General features: G+C 36.5%; 1 protein-coding gene across 2 annotated transcripts in view; it reads left to right on the plus strand.

Annotated features, from left to right (window-relative positions):
- LOC107708403 (protein kinase C epsilon type) overlaps positions 1-16,235 on the plus strand; it is a 96,355-nt gene that overhangs the window by 9,641 nt on the left and 70,479 nt on the right. For both annotated transcript variants that reach the window (XM_016512604.1, XM_016512605.1), the window contains exon 2: positions 13,458-13,521. In XM_016512604.1, coding sequence (XP_016368090.1) covers positions 13,458-13,521 — 64 coding nt within the window. The remainder of the gene's footprint in view (positions 1-13,457; positions 13,522-16,235) is intronic.

Here is a 16,235-nt window from a genome sequence, read left to right on the forward strand (position 1 = left end):
ATTTTCTCTGACATTTTAGCAATCAGGTGTTTTTCTGTCAGCTCTTTAGAGATACTTTAGATATACTGTACAAGGACGGTGCACTCTATGAATGGGAGAAATACATTTTTCAGGTCTAGTCTGAAAAATAAGCTTTTTAACAATATTTGAACCCAAGAAACAAAATTTATGACAGTTGATGTCAGATTTCATTGGCAATTTCAAATATGAAATTTAATCGTAGGCTTGGTGAACAGATTGATGATGAAAGACTAGAAACGCCACAGCGATTATTCATAACAAATGAAAATGTACAAATGTAAAACTACTATTATAAAATGGATATTTCCCATTCTAAAATCTAATTGGATGAGCCACATTTAGAGCCGTTGTAAAATAGCTGATATAAAGCTCAGTTTTGATTCTGGTTGTGGTCTAGTAGGGCCGTATTCTATCTGAGCCTTTGTCTCATGTTGGTGTCGTGTGTAGATCACACCGCAGTGCTCTGATATTTATATCTTTAAAATGCCACTGCCCTAAGGCCACATTTGACAGACAGGACCAATATATAAGCTGTCTAGATTGACAGGACCCTTTCTTAGCTTGACCTTGTTTCCCCACAGGGCCCAACAGAGAAGCGGCGGACAGTAGTATCCTCCCGGTGGCCCCGGAGGAAACAGGGGCCGGGGTACTGTCGGGCTGGAGCTAAAAATACCAGCGGTGCGTTTGAGTCACACGGTAGCCTGGGCTTCCTGTTTTCACTCTCCCACGTTTACTTCCCAGAGAGATAGAGGGGGACAGAGAGGAGGCGGTGGGGTGAGACTGGGGGACCTGATGCCTTCACTGATATCCAGAAACACATGCTCACTTACTGATTTTGATTCCCACAGAATAGGGAATGTGTGGCTGAAGGCATGACGGCATTGTAGGTAACAAACATTGCAGTAAAAACATAGCCGCTATTAAGGATACCATCTATTTTGATAACTTGCTAACCATAAACCTTAAGACCAAATTATACTTAAGTTTGAATGCGTGTGTGTATAGACGAACGCGGACTTTCAAAGTATCCTCCATTTTGATAGCTTATGCAAACACAGGTGATCGACCCACGCGCACTAGAAAGTTTTATTCTTGTCCAGTCTGCGCTATTTCTCTCCAGAAGTTATGAGTGATATAAATGTCTTTGTAAACGTTTAAACTTGAGGTTTGTGTGTTGTGTGTATCTCTTAACCTCCTCACACATGTACTAGTCATTGCTGGCATCTATTTGTTGCAGTGTCTCCAGTAGTTTGATGCTGTTGTTGTTGTTCTGTTTCTTCAGTTTCAAGGCAGACTGTACAGTACGCACATATGCTGATGATGAAAATTACATCATGCGAACTGTAGATTTACCCTAGCATACGGTAAACGGATTACATAATCAGATTCCAAAAAATTAAGTATGCGTAATTACATTATATTACATTTTAAAGTGCTTATAATCAGATTACAGTTACTTTTTATGGATAACATGATTACATATTATTCACACAATGGCAGCAAATTAATTATAATTGATTGATTTTCCCTAATTTTTTCTCTCTTTTAAAGTTTCCTTTCTAAAAATCCTACTACATCATACCATTTAGCTTTGAAAACTTTGTTAAAATTATAATATATAATTATAATAGGAAGTTAGGTAAAAAGTATTCTAAAAAGTAGTCAGACAAAAAATCATCCCAATCATGGCGAAGTTCTTTTCCGTTCTTCACTTTGGGGTAAAAAGAAGTTTGAAATACCTGAGCAGTGGTTTACTGTTAGCAAACATGCCGACACTGCTGAGAGCGGCATTTAGATGAATATGTAAATATGTGCTGAGCACTTTCCTCTTAATAACAAAATAAATGCCAAGTTCTTTCATGAAACTCTTGATAGGCTGATAGGTTGTCAAAACTGATGATATTCACAGCATTAAACTACTTGGCACAAGCTGATTGGTTCATGTTGCACATGCAGCCAATGAGCTTGCTGCTTTACATTTAAATGGCTGGTTGGCATAGAGCATTTCATAGTGTGCTTTCAGAGTTCCTCTGAAACCCTTCCCCAGCTCCACCTGTATAGATCTACTACAGGTTATTTTATATATGCAACTTGTGCATCAGCAGTATGTCTTAAATACTCACAGCACCATATCGGCATATGTATTGACAGTAGCACGTTCCTGTACTTGCTTTGCAGCAGCAATTCAACCACGTACAGTAGCAGATCTATTCCTTCAAGACCAAATACATTAACATTGTCATATCATTACCATGCTAAAATCTTCAGAGAGTTGTCATGATTGAAATACAGTTAAGTTATGCTGTGATTACCTGCCAAGTGACACAAACCTCTTACACCTCTAATTAGGTGCTCAATTGTCGATTCTGAGACAGACAGAACAGCTGCAACCCTGGGAGGTGATAAAAGGGAGGAACAAGTTCACATTCCGTAAATAACAAAACTTAGAAAAGTCCCCACAGACTGAAAAGGAGAAAAAACTGAATGCTTAAGAGAAGTGCTTTTGTTAATGTGTGTATACTAAGTCAATTTCTAAGGGCAGCATCTAATTGAAACAGATGAATGAGAGGTGGTAGGTCATATAGTGGTCTCAAAAGCATGACTCGAGTTTACACTCATTTGATGTCTGACTTCGTTTGCTCTTTAAGTAAGTTCACGCTAATGTAATAGTGTCTTGAAGGGATGCAGTGCAAGAATGGCCACTGATGCTTGACGCTCTTTCAGCGGTCAAAGTGTACTGTTTGAACAGTAATGAAGAGTCACAAGAGAGATGGAGAGACAGAATGCACGCCAGGAATGCTTTTAAATGTAGGTCTCTGATTTGAAATAGTGCTGTCATGACTTGAAATATCAGCTAATGCACATACCAAAGCTTGTAAACACAAGCACACACTGGCACACAAACCTTGTACAACAATAAACATTCTTGTGTAGAAAATAGTCAATAGTCTGTTGTGGATAGGTAAATTATGTTTATGGGTGAATCTCACAAAATAATCTAGGCCATATTTAACCCCAAAATATATATATTTTTTTACATCTTTAAAGTATTGTAAAAAAAAATTTGTACAAAAAAAAAAACATTTTAATGAGTAAATTAAACACAACTACATATACTAGCATTATAATTGTAATTTTATTTTTCATTTTATTATAATTATATTTTTAAAATTATGTTCAATAATATGTTTGTGTGTGTATGCAATATGGTAATGAGGTATTAAAAATGCTTAAAGGCATAGTTCACCCAAAAATAAAAATTAGCTGAAAATGTATTCACCCTGATGTCATCCAAGATGTAGATGAGATTGTTTGTTCATGGGAACAAATTTGGAGAATCCTCTGCAGTGAATGGGTGCCGTCAGAATGAGAGTCCAAACAGCTGATAAAAACATCACAATAATCCACAAGTAATCCGTTTGACTCAGTCCATCAGTTAACATCTTGTAAAGTGAAAAGCTGAGTGTTTGTTAGAAACAAATCCATTATTAAGGCATTTTAACATTAAACTGTCATTTCTGGCCAAAATACGAGTCCATAATCCATAATAATGCTTCCTCCAATGAAAAAAGGACTGCTGTCCTCTCACATCAAAATTCACTGGCATATTTGTTTAGAACTGTTTTGGACTGTTTTTCGCTTGTAAACGGTGCTTGATCTGTGCATATTTCTCTCCTGATTCAGACAAGATGACATTTTCAATGGAGGCATTATTATGGATAAAGGGCTCGTATTTTAGCCAGATTAAAAATATCTTAATGATGGATTTGTTTCTTATAAACACACAGCTTTTCACTTCAAGACATTAACTGATGGACTGGAGTGGTGTGGATTTATTGTGGATTATTTTGATGTTTTTATGAGTTATTTGGACTCTCATTCTGACAGCACCCATTCACTGCAGAGGATCCATTGGTAATATAATGCTAAATTTCTCTCAGTCTGTTCCGGAACAAACTCATCTACATCTTGGATGGCATGACATTTTCAACAAAGTTTCATTTCTGGGTGAACTATTCCTTAAAAAAAATGCCATGATGCAAATTATCTAGTTGATATGACCCTGGACTCTGTGTGTTTTTCCCTCTCCATGTGCTCCATGACCCAGTTTTCCCTCATGTTCAATTATGATCATTTGTTCCAGGTGTTCCCAGTTAATTTCCTTGATTAGTCCCATTACTTTAGCCCTGTGTTTTACTAAGTCTGGCGTCTGGTATTGAATGTTCGTCTTACCCCGCTACGTGTGTGTTCCTGGTTCCCTTGGATGTTAATTAAAGTCAGTTTGTTAGAAGTCTACTCCACGTCTCCTCGTTCCTCGCTTCGTGCTCCTACACAGTAGCGATCATGACAGAATACCAGACCCAATGTCTTCCCTCCGTTTTTGTTTCCACGTTTCACCCAGTGTTTTTTGTTTCTGTTGTGTCCATGGATCCCCTCGCCCGCCCTGAATACCTCCTCCTCCTGCTGGAGCAGGGGGAAAGTCCACTCGCTCCGCTGGGCTCCCTCGTCCCTCCGGCTCCGCCTTGGTCTGGCATCAACCATCCTGCGCCTCGGGACTCCACTCCTCCGGCTGCACCTTGTCCCTTCGTCCCTCCGGCTCCATCAGGCTCCTTCATGCCTTCGGCTCCTCCTCAGTCCTCTGTCACTCTGGCTCCAACGCGGCCATTCGGATCTACGCCTCCGTGTCAGCGCCATCTCCTCCGCCTTGGCCCTCCGGATCCTCCCCGTCGCCCTGGCTCATCGGCTCTCCGTCTCGGGCTCCTCAGCCGTTGGTCGGCTCCCAGGAGTCATCGGCCCTTCCACCTCCATGGCTCCTCCATCCGTCGGCTCCACCGTGGGCTGCCATCATGGATGTGGCCTGGGTCCTGCTAAGCCCCTCCTGCTCCAAGTCCTTCCTGTTGCCTCCCTGGCTCCTCCCTCCATCGTCACCTCCCTGGACTCTGTCTGCCAGCCCCCTCCCGGGTGTCCGTCCACCTCCAGAGCCTCCTCCCAAGTTCCTTGATTAGTCCCATTACTTTAGCCCTGTGTTTTTGTTTTTTTAAGGCGATATTGGCGTTATTTTAGAACGTTTCCCCTTACTGTTTCCATGGCGACTCGTCATGCTTGTCACGTGACACACCGCAGCCACAATAATACTGTATGACAGATGGATCGCTTTTATTTCGCTTTTCATTTTTTATTTAAAATATTCACAAACTTGCATACCATGTCATGAACAATCTGATATTCCGATTCACAAATATGTGTAAATGAGTGTGTTTTGTTGTTTAAAAACCTTTCTAAATGATCTTGATCGTGATCTGTAATGTGAGATGGGCGCCGCCATGTTTGTTCGCGCTGCAGTTCAGAGAGTCCTGTCAGTCGGATTTGCAGCACTCGTGAATTCATCAATTTCTCCCGAAATATAAGTAATAAGTGGCTGGTGAACTGGGTGAAGAATAGAGTGAACTTTATAGTTACTTACACTATGTGTATCTGATATGAATAAAACATCGGCAAATTAAATTTGAATGGATTGTTATTGTTGCTTCCATAGACATATGTGTGTATTTTACAAACTCTAAATGTATTGTTTTACTAGTACTTATGTGTATTTAAATGTCTGAAACCTAAAATAAACATTATGTGGTTAAAATCACTGCATAGTTGTGATAATATGACAAGCGCAGTGCACTTCTCTCTCTGGCTCAGCGCCAGCTAAAGCGTGAAAGCACAGTTTGAATTTGGCAGTTATGTGACCAAAGTCACCGAACGTTCTAAGTCCCATATGTGGGACCATACCGCTCAAAGGGTTAATTAAAGTCAGTTTGTTAGAAGTCTACTCCACGTCTCCTCATTCCTCGCTCCATGCTCCTACACAGTAGCGATCGTGACACTAATCTAGTCTTTCGAAATTCTTATTATTCTCATTAAAAAAAATCATCTTTTGATTTATGAGGAAAAATATGATCCATCCTTGACCATTCATTCTGTCACCAAAGGTTGAGTTAGAATAGTTTGCGAGAGTGCGTATAAAACTGTGGAAGTATATGAGTCTGTATTAACATTATTTCAGACATTTAACCAAAAACTCATTCAAAAAATCCCTTGACTTAAGGATGATGGAAACAGAAGTTTTAAAATGCTAACTCATTTCCAGATTTTGGCCTACAAATATACGTCATAGTATTAATATAATATTTAAAAAATTAAATATTAGTTATTTGTTGCTTGCAAAAAAAATTTATGTTAAAATTCTTGGTTAACTTTGAAGGGTTGTCAATGGATTGACATTTTGTGCTATTTATTATTTTCTTTTGTGCATTATTTAATTATTTTATTGTCTACAGTCTGCAGGCAGCATGCATACAGTCAACGGCACATCATGCGGTTTATCTCGGTGGGCAGGACTGGCACAACTGCAACTGAACAATCTTTGTGGGCACCTGTACAAATTTCAGTGTCCATCTGTTAGCTGTAGTGCACAGCTTTGTGGATGACCCAGTGGAAATAGACAATTCTCAAAGCTCATTAGCAAATATGAGGATTTTTGAAAGTGGTACAGGAAGCAACCCAACAACACAGCACTTATGCTGCCTTCACATCCTCTTGGGAAGATCTCACTTTTGTGATGTGCTTTCAAGGCGATTTTGGTTGGAATAAAATGAATATGTTGGTCAATGACGTATTCACTTATTGGCAAAGACAGGAAGCTTTTGTAACCCTAATGCAACAGCATGAAGAGCAAATGATGTGCATTAGGTGTTTAATCAATGCTTTATGTTTTGGGTGTTTTATCATTTCCGTGCTGCTACACACAAGTATATGGGAAATGTTAGTAGTTTTGTCTCCTGTCTTTTCATTAACCTGCTAAATATGAAAATATGTATGCAAGCTTTTTAGATCTTCGTAATCAACAGTACATATTTACATTTATTCCCTGGGCAGACCAACTTGGAAAGTCAGGAGTCTCAGGGCTCAAAAGATAGTGTGGTGGCGTTCATGTACGTTCATCTCGTAATTACGATTATTCATGACTTGACAGCATTAAACCTGTTTATTACCCAATAGAAACACAAATATTTCAGCCGTCGTTATGATCGATGCTAAAGGCCCTGAAACAAACACTGTGGACATTTAGTTGCTGCGTAAATACATTTCGTATTTAGAGACTTGGAAATGAAAATATTTAGTTATCTCAGAGACATTATTTCTCTTTGTCCAGGTCTAGTCTCAATTAGCTTGAGGGATCTGGTGTACGTCACCCCTCACATGAGCACACACTCCGTGAGCGGCTAAACACACTGTCATCTGAGAGATAAAACACAACATAGCTCTGCGTTCTGCCTGAACAGCTGTCCTTGCTCACCTGCTCTTTCTTTCTCTCTTTTCATCTTTCCTTTTCGTATACCAGTTCTTTCCTCACGTCACGTCTACACAACAGTGATACATTCAGAGTTTGTTCGTTTGCAAAAATAAATATCCTAATAGTGCTCCCTGTCTGCCATTGGTCAGCAAAATAGATAGTCCTGCCCCGAAACCGTTGAGCCAATATTGCTGTATTATACATATAAAGTTTTTTTAATGTAGGAAAAATTATATTTAAGTGTGATATTTTTGAATATGAAGGCTTGTAGAGCTGGAGAGAAGAGATCAGGTTAGGTACACGGTCAGAGGTTGTGTGTCTAGGGTTGAGGCCAAAGTGACCATTCCTCCAGCTGTCTCTTTATCAATGATTGATAGAGATGAAATAAACATCCTCTTTTTTTTTTTTAGTTTGTCCATTATCAGCTCACATGTACAAACACACAAACAGAGTACTGTAATCTTAAAAAAGTATATTTCTAAAAAAAAAACTGTACCTGCAGGCAATATATTTTAATTAATTAAAAGGCCACTAAAGTTTACTTTAAGAGAGTTGACTTTCATGACTGTTTCTTTAGTACACTAAATGTACTTTGTAATAATGTCAAAAGATTTAAGTAAATTTCCGTATGATTTAATAATCTTCTCATGTTTTAAAGAAGTACACTTACTTTGAAGTGTTGACTAACATTATATAAAGCGCATATAAAGTACTTGATTATACTTTTAGTTGTAGTGTGATACAGGGGCGTAGCCATCATTTCAGAAGTGAGGGGGACAGAAATGTTATATATATATATATATATATAACATATATAACATTTCTGTCCCCCCCCCTTCTGAAATGATGGCTACGCCCCTGTATCACACTACAACTAAAAGTATAATCAAGTACTTTATATGCGCTTTATATAATGTTAGTCAACACTTCAAAGTAAGTGTACTTCTTTAAAACATGAGAAGATTATTAAATCATACGGAAATTTACTTAAATCTTTTGACATTATTACAAAGTACATTTAGTGTACTAAAGAAACAGTCATGAAAGTCAACTCTCTTAAAGTAAACTTTAGTGGCCTTTTAATTAATTAAAATATATTGCCTGCAGGTACAGTACAAGTCCCCCGCGTCCCCCGCGTAATCTACGCCCCTGGTGTGATAATCAATATTACATAGCTTATGTACCAAATTGCAACTTTATCATTCCAAATGAGTAATTACAAATACATTTAAATACATTACATGACAAATTATGTATTTAATATACATGTAAATACATGTCAAGAAATTACATTTAAATTTAGTTTACTCTACATAAATGATTGTCAGTACATTCAGCAGGACATTTAAATCATATTTCAAAGACAATGGAAGTAAATATCAAATTACATATACATATATATATATATATATATACATATATAGGCCTACATATACATATATACATATATATAACTGCATTTAAAATGAATGTAAACTATGATATATTTTCATTTAAATTCAGAAAACATGCAATTAAGTGTCCGATTGCTCTTTCTGTGTTTCCTGAAACCTTTAATCTCTAATTGTTCCATTTGATGCATATTTTTTCATATATATTGATCATATTTTTACCCCAGAGGAAAATGTTATTGCTCAAATGTTAAACTGTCTAAAATTCCTTAAACGAAATGAAATGAGGCATATGTTGTTAGTATAGCGCTACATAATGCATACATAAACTATTAAATAAAAAATTGATAGCATAAATCATAGTTGAATCATTTGGTTTTGGAAGGCTCTGATATGAAATGTTTGAATTCATATTGAGATCTCTTAACTTTTGATTGCAGACTTTGGTATCTTGGCAAATCTGAACACAATTTGTTGAGATCGCTTCTGAAACTCTAGACATTACTGGGGTCATTTCAGAGGAAGAGAAACAGGTGTTAGAATATTAGAAGTGGGATAAAACAAAACAGGTATCCAGTCAAAACAAAGCAGGGAAATAATTGAACATTATTTCATAGGTTCACTCTTAAAAATAAAGTTTTTTTTTTTATTGGCAAGAACCTTTAACATACATGATGGAAACTTTTCATTGCACAAAAGGTTCTATAGAAGAAAAAGCTTCTTTAGATTATTAACATGTTCTTCACACTATGAAAAAAAATGTTTCTTTTAAGAACTGTTCACAAAAGGGTCCACAAAAATGGTTATTCTAAAAACACCCTTTTGGGACCTTTATGTTTTACAGTGTATATTACCTTAATTTTGATTAAAAGAAAATAACTATTAAAGCTTTGCTCATAATATCTGTTTATCTGATCACTTATAGCTCTCCTGGATCTCAAATTGTCCATGCTTGCTTCTTATTTATGAGCAAGCCTGTAATTCCTTGACCTGCAGACATCCCATTTACTCAGACTGATCTAAATGCAAATATTTACTTCCCCAACCTTGTGTACATGTATGCACATAGACACAAATGTGCAAAAACGTCCACACATTATTTCCAGACTTAAACATTCACTCACTCTCTTTTTTTTTGCTACAGCTAGCTGCTATATTTGGTGTGTCGTCGCACCTGCAAGAGCGAGAGCATTCAGAGATCAGCTTCAGCATGACATCACAGGAAGTGGGAGGAAGGGAGAAGGTCACAAGGTCATTTGGGATAACAAACATGTCACTATAGCAAGCATTCGACAGCAGATCCGTAACGCAGCATAGTGACTCGTCTGTCCCACAGGCCCTCAGTGGGAAACACTTAATTTCATCTTCTTCTATAGTCTAGAAAAGACACATCTGTGTTCTCAGTGCCGGTGTCTGTTCAAATGTTTTGTATTAAATGTATTCAAATAGAGCAGTCTGAGACCCCAAACCATTAAATCAGTGCATGAATGTTCTGGAAAGTCTCCAGTGTGGATTTTATAAAATCTTAATTCATTCATCGTCCATCATACTGGGAGTGAAGAAACCCCACAGCAGCCCCAGGGCTTACAAAGACATATTATGCTTGAAAATTTTAAGTTTGATTTGAATATTCATCAGTTCTGCAAACAGCTTTGGCTGGTTGATATGAAATACTTTTGGGAAACTGAAATGACCTGCGGCGTGACATTTATATACTCCCTTTAAAATTACTTTTTTGATGATTTGAGTTTTATGCATGCAGTTTTTATGATCTCATATTAAATGAGAAACTTGGGAATCGAATGTTCATTCTTTTAATTCATTTGTCACAACACAGAATTAATCAAAATAGTAGTGAAGACAAAAAGGTTATTAAAATGGTGAAAAATGTTTTAAAAAGTAACTACAATTTTCTAAATCTTGATGTTAATTAATAAAAATAAAAGCTCATGAATATGTGTCATATACCCTTGTACCAATGTAGAGTAAAAGGACTTTTAGTCAATCAATTTACAATCAATTGATTGATTGACTGATTCATTCATTCATTCATTTAGTTAACAGGTACAAGCGACTTACAAATAGGGCTTGGTAATTTAGCAAAAAATAAAAAATAAATAAATAAATAAAATAAAAATAAAAAAGTGATTTCATTTATTTATTTAGTTAATTAGTTAGCTAGCTAGTAATTCGTTAGTTAGTTTGTTAGTCTGTTTGATATTGCGTATATATATATATATATATATATATATATATATAGTTGTATATATCTTGATAGTTTATTTGCTCTGCAATGGCTTTAAAGGGTGATTTTTTTAACCCATGCCAATCGGGGGAACAAAAATATGATTAAGTACTATAAGTATAAGTACAGTACAATCTAGTTAAAGTAATCATGGCATATTTTCATTTATATGCATCAATACAGTAGTGAAGTCATTAAAAGCAATATTTAGTCACACATTCTTCACTAAAATATTTTATTCTTATTCTTTATATTAAATTAAAAGAGTTTTTCTAAATGTTTTTGAGTGACTTTCACTCAAGGAGCAGGTGCTAAACTGGCTTATAGGCACTTTATTGTCTTTAAGAAAGTCTGTGGCCAAATAAGAAATTAATACTTTTTATTCGGCAAGGATGCATTAGATTAGTCAAAAATGACAGTATAATGTTATATAATGTTACAAAAGATTTCTATTTCAAATAAATGCTGCTCCTTTGAACTTTTTATTCATCAAAGAATCCTTGGAAAAAAATGGTTTTCACAAACATATGAAGCAGCACAACTGGTTTCAACATTGCAAATCAGCATATTAGAATGATTTCTGAAGGATCATGTGACACTGAAGGCTGGAGTAATGATGCTGAAAATTCAGCTTTGACATCACAGAAATAAATTATACTTATTTTAAATGGTTAAAACAATTTACATTTTTATAGAATTTCACAATATTACTGTTTTTACTGTATTTTGCTCAAATAAAGGCAGCCTTGATGAGAATAAGGGACTTCTTACAAATAAATTTAAAAAAGTTAACGCCCCAAACTTTTGAATATTAATGTTCATGTATTCTGCTCACAAACGAACAGTTTTGTCTCATAAAATCTGCTTTCCCTGAAAATGTATGTGGTTTCTAGTGAATATGTGAGAATATCAGCTATTGCAATCAACTGAACCTTGACACTGGCACTTTTGGTTTGGGAGTGTGAATTTTGCGTGTGCGTGTGAGTGCGCTTGCAAGCAGGTGTTTTTTTTGTTTGTTTTTTTTTGCATTGGTGCATCCTGTGTAAAACCTGTGTTGACTGCACTAGCATGATACGGCTTGCCTCTAACCCAACTCCCACACACATCCTCACTGTCTCTCTCTGTCTTTACTCTCATAGCATGTACAAATCTCTCCACTCATCCCCACATCCTCCCTCCATTTCCTGCTTTAATCTGGTTTTGATGGAACAGCCGTTATGCTGTCATTAGCTGCTGAGAGGAGAACTGGGCCTAATATCAGTCATTTCAGCCTCGGCACAAGCCTCACAGGGCTCATGTTAACATCGAGACTGTGATGTTTCCTCTGCTGGTGCCACATACTCAGCATTTATTCGGCTAATCTTGACCATGTGTGCTTGTTTATTTCCATTAAGATAAGTAAGACTTTCACAGGTGGTGTGCAAACCTAATGAATGGGGAAATCACACACAAATTTAATCAATATAGTATGCACATGAATGTCTTTTTTTAGGGGACAATAGCTTTGAATACATATATATATATACACACACACACACACATATACAGTATATATATATTACAGAATTATATCAGAATTTGACACCATGTGACAGCTTGTGCATTTTTTGTTTTATTTGTTGTTGTTGTGTGGAAAAAAGCAGCTTTGACATTTTGATAATATATTCTTTGATAATATATTCTTATGTTCCACTGGAAAAAGTCAAACGGTTTTGAGGTTCACTTGAGGGTGGTAAAATGATGACTGAATCTTTAGAGAAAAAACATTTTTAGACAAAAACTTTACAAACAAATGGTCGCAATTATCATTATTATTTATAATGATTTTTATTTTATTTTATTTTTTCTGGCATGTGGCAAAATCCACATTGCTCAATGGGCATGTGAAATATTGTAACATTAATCAGATTATCTATCATCATATATTAAACACTGACATGTTAGCCAAAACGAATGTTTTTCTTAATTATCTATTTAGTAATAAACTAATAAAACATATTTATGTACAATTTGACATATATACAACTTTATCAATTACTTTACAATTACGAGGAGTTTAGTAATTTATATGATGTGTAAACAAAAGTCATTTTCTTTTTAAAATCAGAAACTTTTTTTATTCTTATTTAAAAAAGTTTTGCACTTTTGCTCTTTATTTTGAAATGTGTCATTCTAGTACTGCTAATATTGTTGTATTCTTTGTGATAAATTGCCTGTTTTTCCTTATTTGTAAGCTTTGAATAAGCTTCTGGCAAATGATTGTTAGAGAATTTAATGCATATTACTGTTTAAAAGAGTCACTTTTGCATAGAATGTGTTTACTATAGAATTTATGCATTAACTTGACTTTTAAAAGATAGCATTAAGTGCATTAAGTACAGAGGCCAGTCAAGATTATTAAATATGTTCTTTTGCTCTGTTGCTAAAACTCATTTTTGTATGATGGTCCTTGCAGATAGACTTGGAGCCAGAGGGAAAGGTTTATGTCATTATCAACTTGTCTGGATCATCCAGTGAAGGTAAGACATCCTTGTAAACTTTCTGTGATTGCATTACATGTCATTTAAAGACTGCATGAATCATGTCCCTGTGTAACCATTTTACCCAATATAAGATTTCTCAGAAATACAGACGTCCTGTGCCGCCTGATACAGTAAATACACGGTTAATGTTTAATATAAAAAAGTATAAGTGAAGAGTGGCCAAAATGGTGTCTCATACTCAGAATTTGTGCTCTGTATTCAACCCATCCAAGTGCACACACACACACACACACACCCGGAGCAGTGGGCAGCCATATTGCTGTGGCACCCAGGGAGCAGTTGGGGGTTCAGTGCCTTGCTCAAGGGTCTCACTTCAGTTGTGGTATTGAGGGTGGAAGAGAGCACTGGTTATACACTCCCCCCACCTACAATTCCTGCCGGACCTGAGACTCGAACCCGCAACCTTCAGGTTACAATTCCAACTCTCTAACCATTATGCCTTGACTGCCCACATATAAGTGTTCAGTGATGGCACTGAATGTGGCATCAGGCCTTCGAGATACATTTATTTGAAATAAAATGAACACAACGAACACTTAAAGCTGAAAATACCATAGTTCTGCTACCATACGCCACTGCTTGAAATGCAGACAGACTTATCAAGTCTGTGCAGCTGCTCTTTTTGGAAGTCATATGAAGATTTGCAACTTACTGATCTTGATGTTGCCTCCAATGTGGCTGTAAATAGAAAAAAAAAAAAAACTCACTGTGGTGCATGGTCATTGGACCCAGATCCTGCGTGGCCTAATTCCACCCAGATAACCTCCCAGATGTTCCTCTTTCATTGACACTCCCTACGGCCCAACTCCCATCAGACCCCTGCCTTTCCTGGATGCACATCAGAGATGGCCCAGTTCAGGAGCTCCTTCATCCTCTTGGCTCCATTCCTGCTCCTGGAGGCAGAACATATGATCGCTTGTCTCTCATGCTGATCTAGATGCTGCATAGCAAACACCTTGTTTCTACACAGACCTTGTGTCTACACCATCAGTGGTGGAATGGCGCCATTTGCAAAATTGTTATCCAGGAATTTCTCAAGGAGTATTTCCTCGAAAAATGGCAAGCAATGGTCATACACTGGGATGGCATAGGTTGGGTTTTGGTCGGTGATCCCCGAGATGAGATGCCACCAAGCATCTTAGCTTAGCCTGAGGAGCTGTAATAATAAACCTGGAGAGAACTATCCGTGAGCATTCCCATTCAATGGCAGTAGAGTTAAGGCTGCACTGTGCCTGCTCAAAATTCAGTGTCAAGCCACAAGGCCGCATCAAAGCCAGAATAAATTATGCCTGCTCAGACCCACGTCCCCAGCTAACAGGGAATGTTCTCACAACTTTCACCAACATTTTTTAAAAAGTTATATAAATGTTAGTACAAAACGTTCTTAAAGTAACATTCTTATAACTTTATAGCTATAACTTTAACGTTCTTATAACATTAATATTTGACATACTTTCTCATAATGCAGAGAGAAAAAGTTCTGAAATGAACATTCTCTGAATCTTATTTGTACTTATTACACGGCTCTGTGGAATACTTGATTCTGATTGGTCAGTTGCGACATTCCTAGGTATGTTATCCCTCGATAACAACCGGCAAAAACTAATAACACAGGCTCATCCGGGTAACTGAAGTCGGAGCTATACTCTTGCCAGGAACAATTTTTTCTTGGTGGAAGCTTTGCGTTTGTTTAGCTAATAAAATATTAAAACTCGATTCAAAATTGTTTACAGTTATTTAATTATGTCATCCTGGTATCGTGGACTCACTCTCTCGTTTCATACAAACGCAGCTGCTGCCATTTTGCTACGATTGTTTTGTACGCTTTAATGGATTATAAGATAACTAACAAACTGGTACAATTTTTAATCTTTTATCACCATAATTATTTATGTGGTGAAATGTTGTGTAAAAAGTGGTTTGACTGCACCGTATCCCTTAAATGTCCGTCTAGTTTGAACTTGCCGCTTAAAAAACATTATATTTTGGTTAAAAATAAAGTTAGTAGAATGTTGTAAGAAACCTGGACATTTCAACATTTTAGAAACATTTCAAAACAATATTCCCACAATGTTTTTATAACCTAAATACATTACCTTGGTCAGCCCCTAGTATTAAAGTATCCAGTTGCAATAGCAAAATAAATGCATTTTAGCCACCTCGGAGCAGTATTAAACAGTCTGTTAAAAGACACCTACATGCCAGTTTAGAAGCACTTCTGTGCCACTTTTGCAGTGTAAATTTGGTAATGGTTAAATTAAACAGTTCTGTACCAATACCAGTGAAAATCCACGGTTCTCTGTACCAATTTCGGTACCAAAGCAAAACACAAAAACATGCTAAAAAATTTGACTATACATTCATTTAATCCAAACTGTGTACATATTTAATTTTAAAGGGCTTTTAAAGCCTTCTAGAGTTATTCAGCCAAGAATAACAACTAACTAAGTTAGCTAAAAAAAAAAAAGCTTTTCTGACTGATATGACACAAACAATGTTAACCATTTGTACATTCTCTAACATGCATATTTTAGATCACACAATTCACAATTCACAGATTCACTGGTGTGTAAAAATAGTAAATATCATCATGTCCTCCTGTTTTTTTTTACCCTAATAAAAGTTATAGGAGCATTAAATAGTTAATAAAGAAACTTCATTCTAATGCTCATTATATTAGCGTTAGCCGC

The sequence above is a fragment of the Sinocyclocheilus rhinocerous genome, unplaced genomic scaffold (assembly GCF_001515625.1).
Source record: "Sinocyclocheilus rhinocerous isolate Xijiao unplaced genomic scaffold, SAMN03320098_v1.1 scaffold295, whole genome shotgun sequence".
NCBI lineage: Eukaryota > Metazoa > Chordata > Actinopteri > Cypriniformes > Cyprinidae > Sinocyclocheilus > Sinocyclocheilus rhinocerous.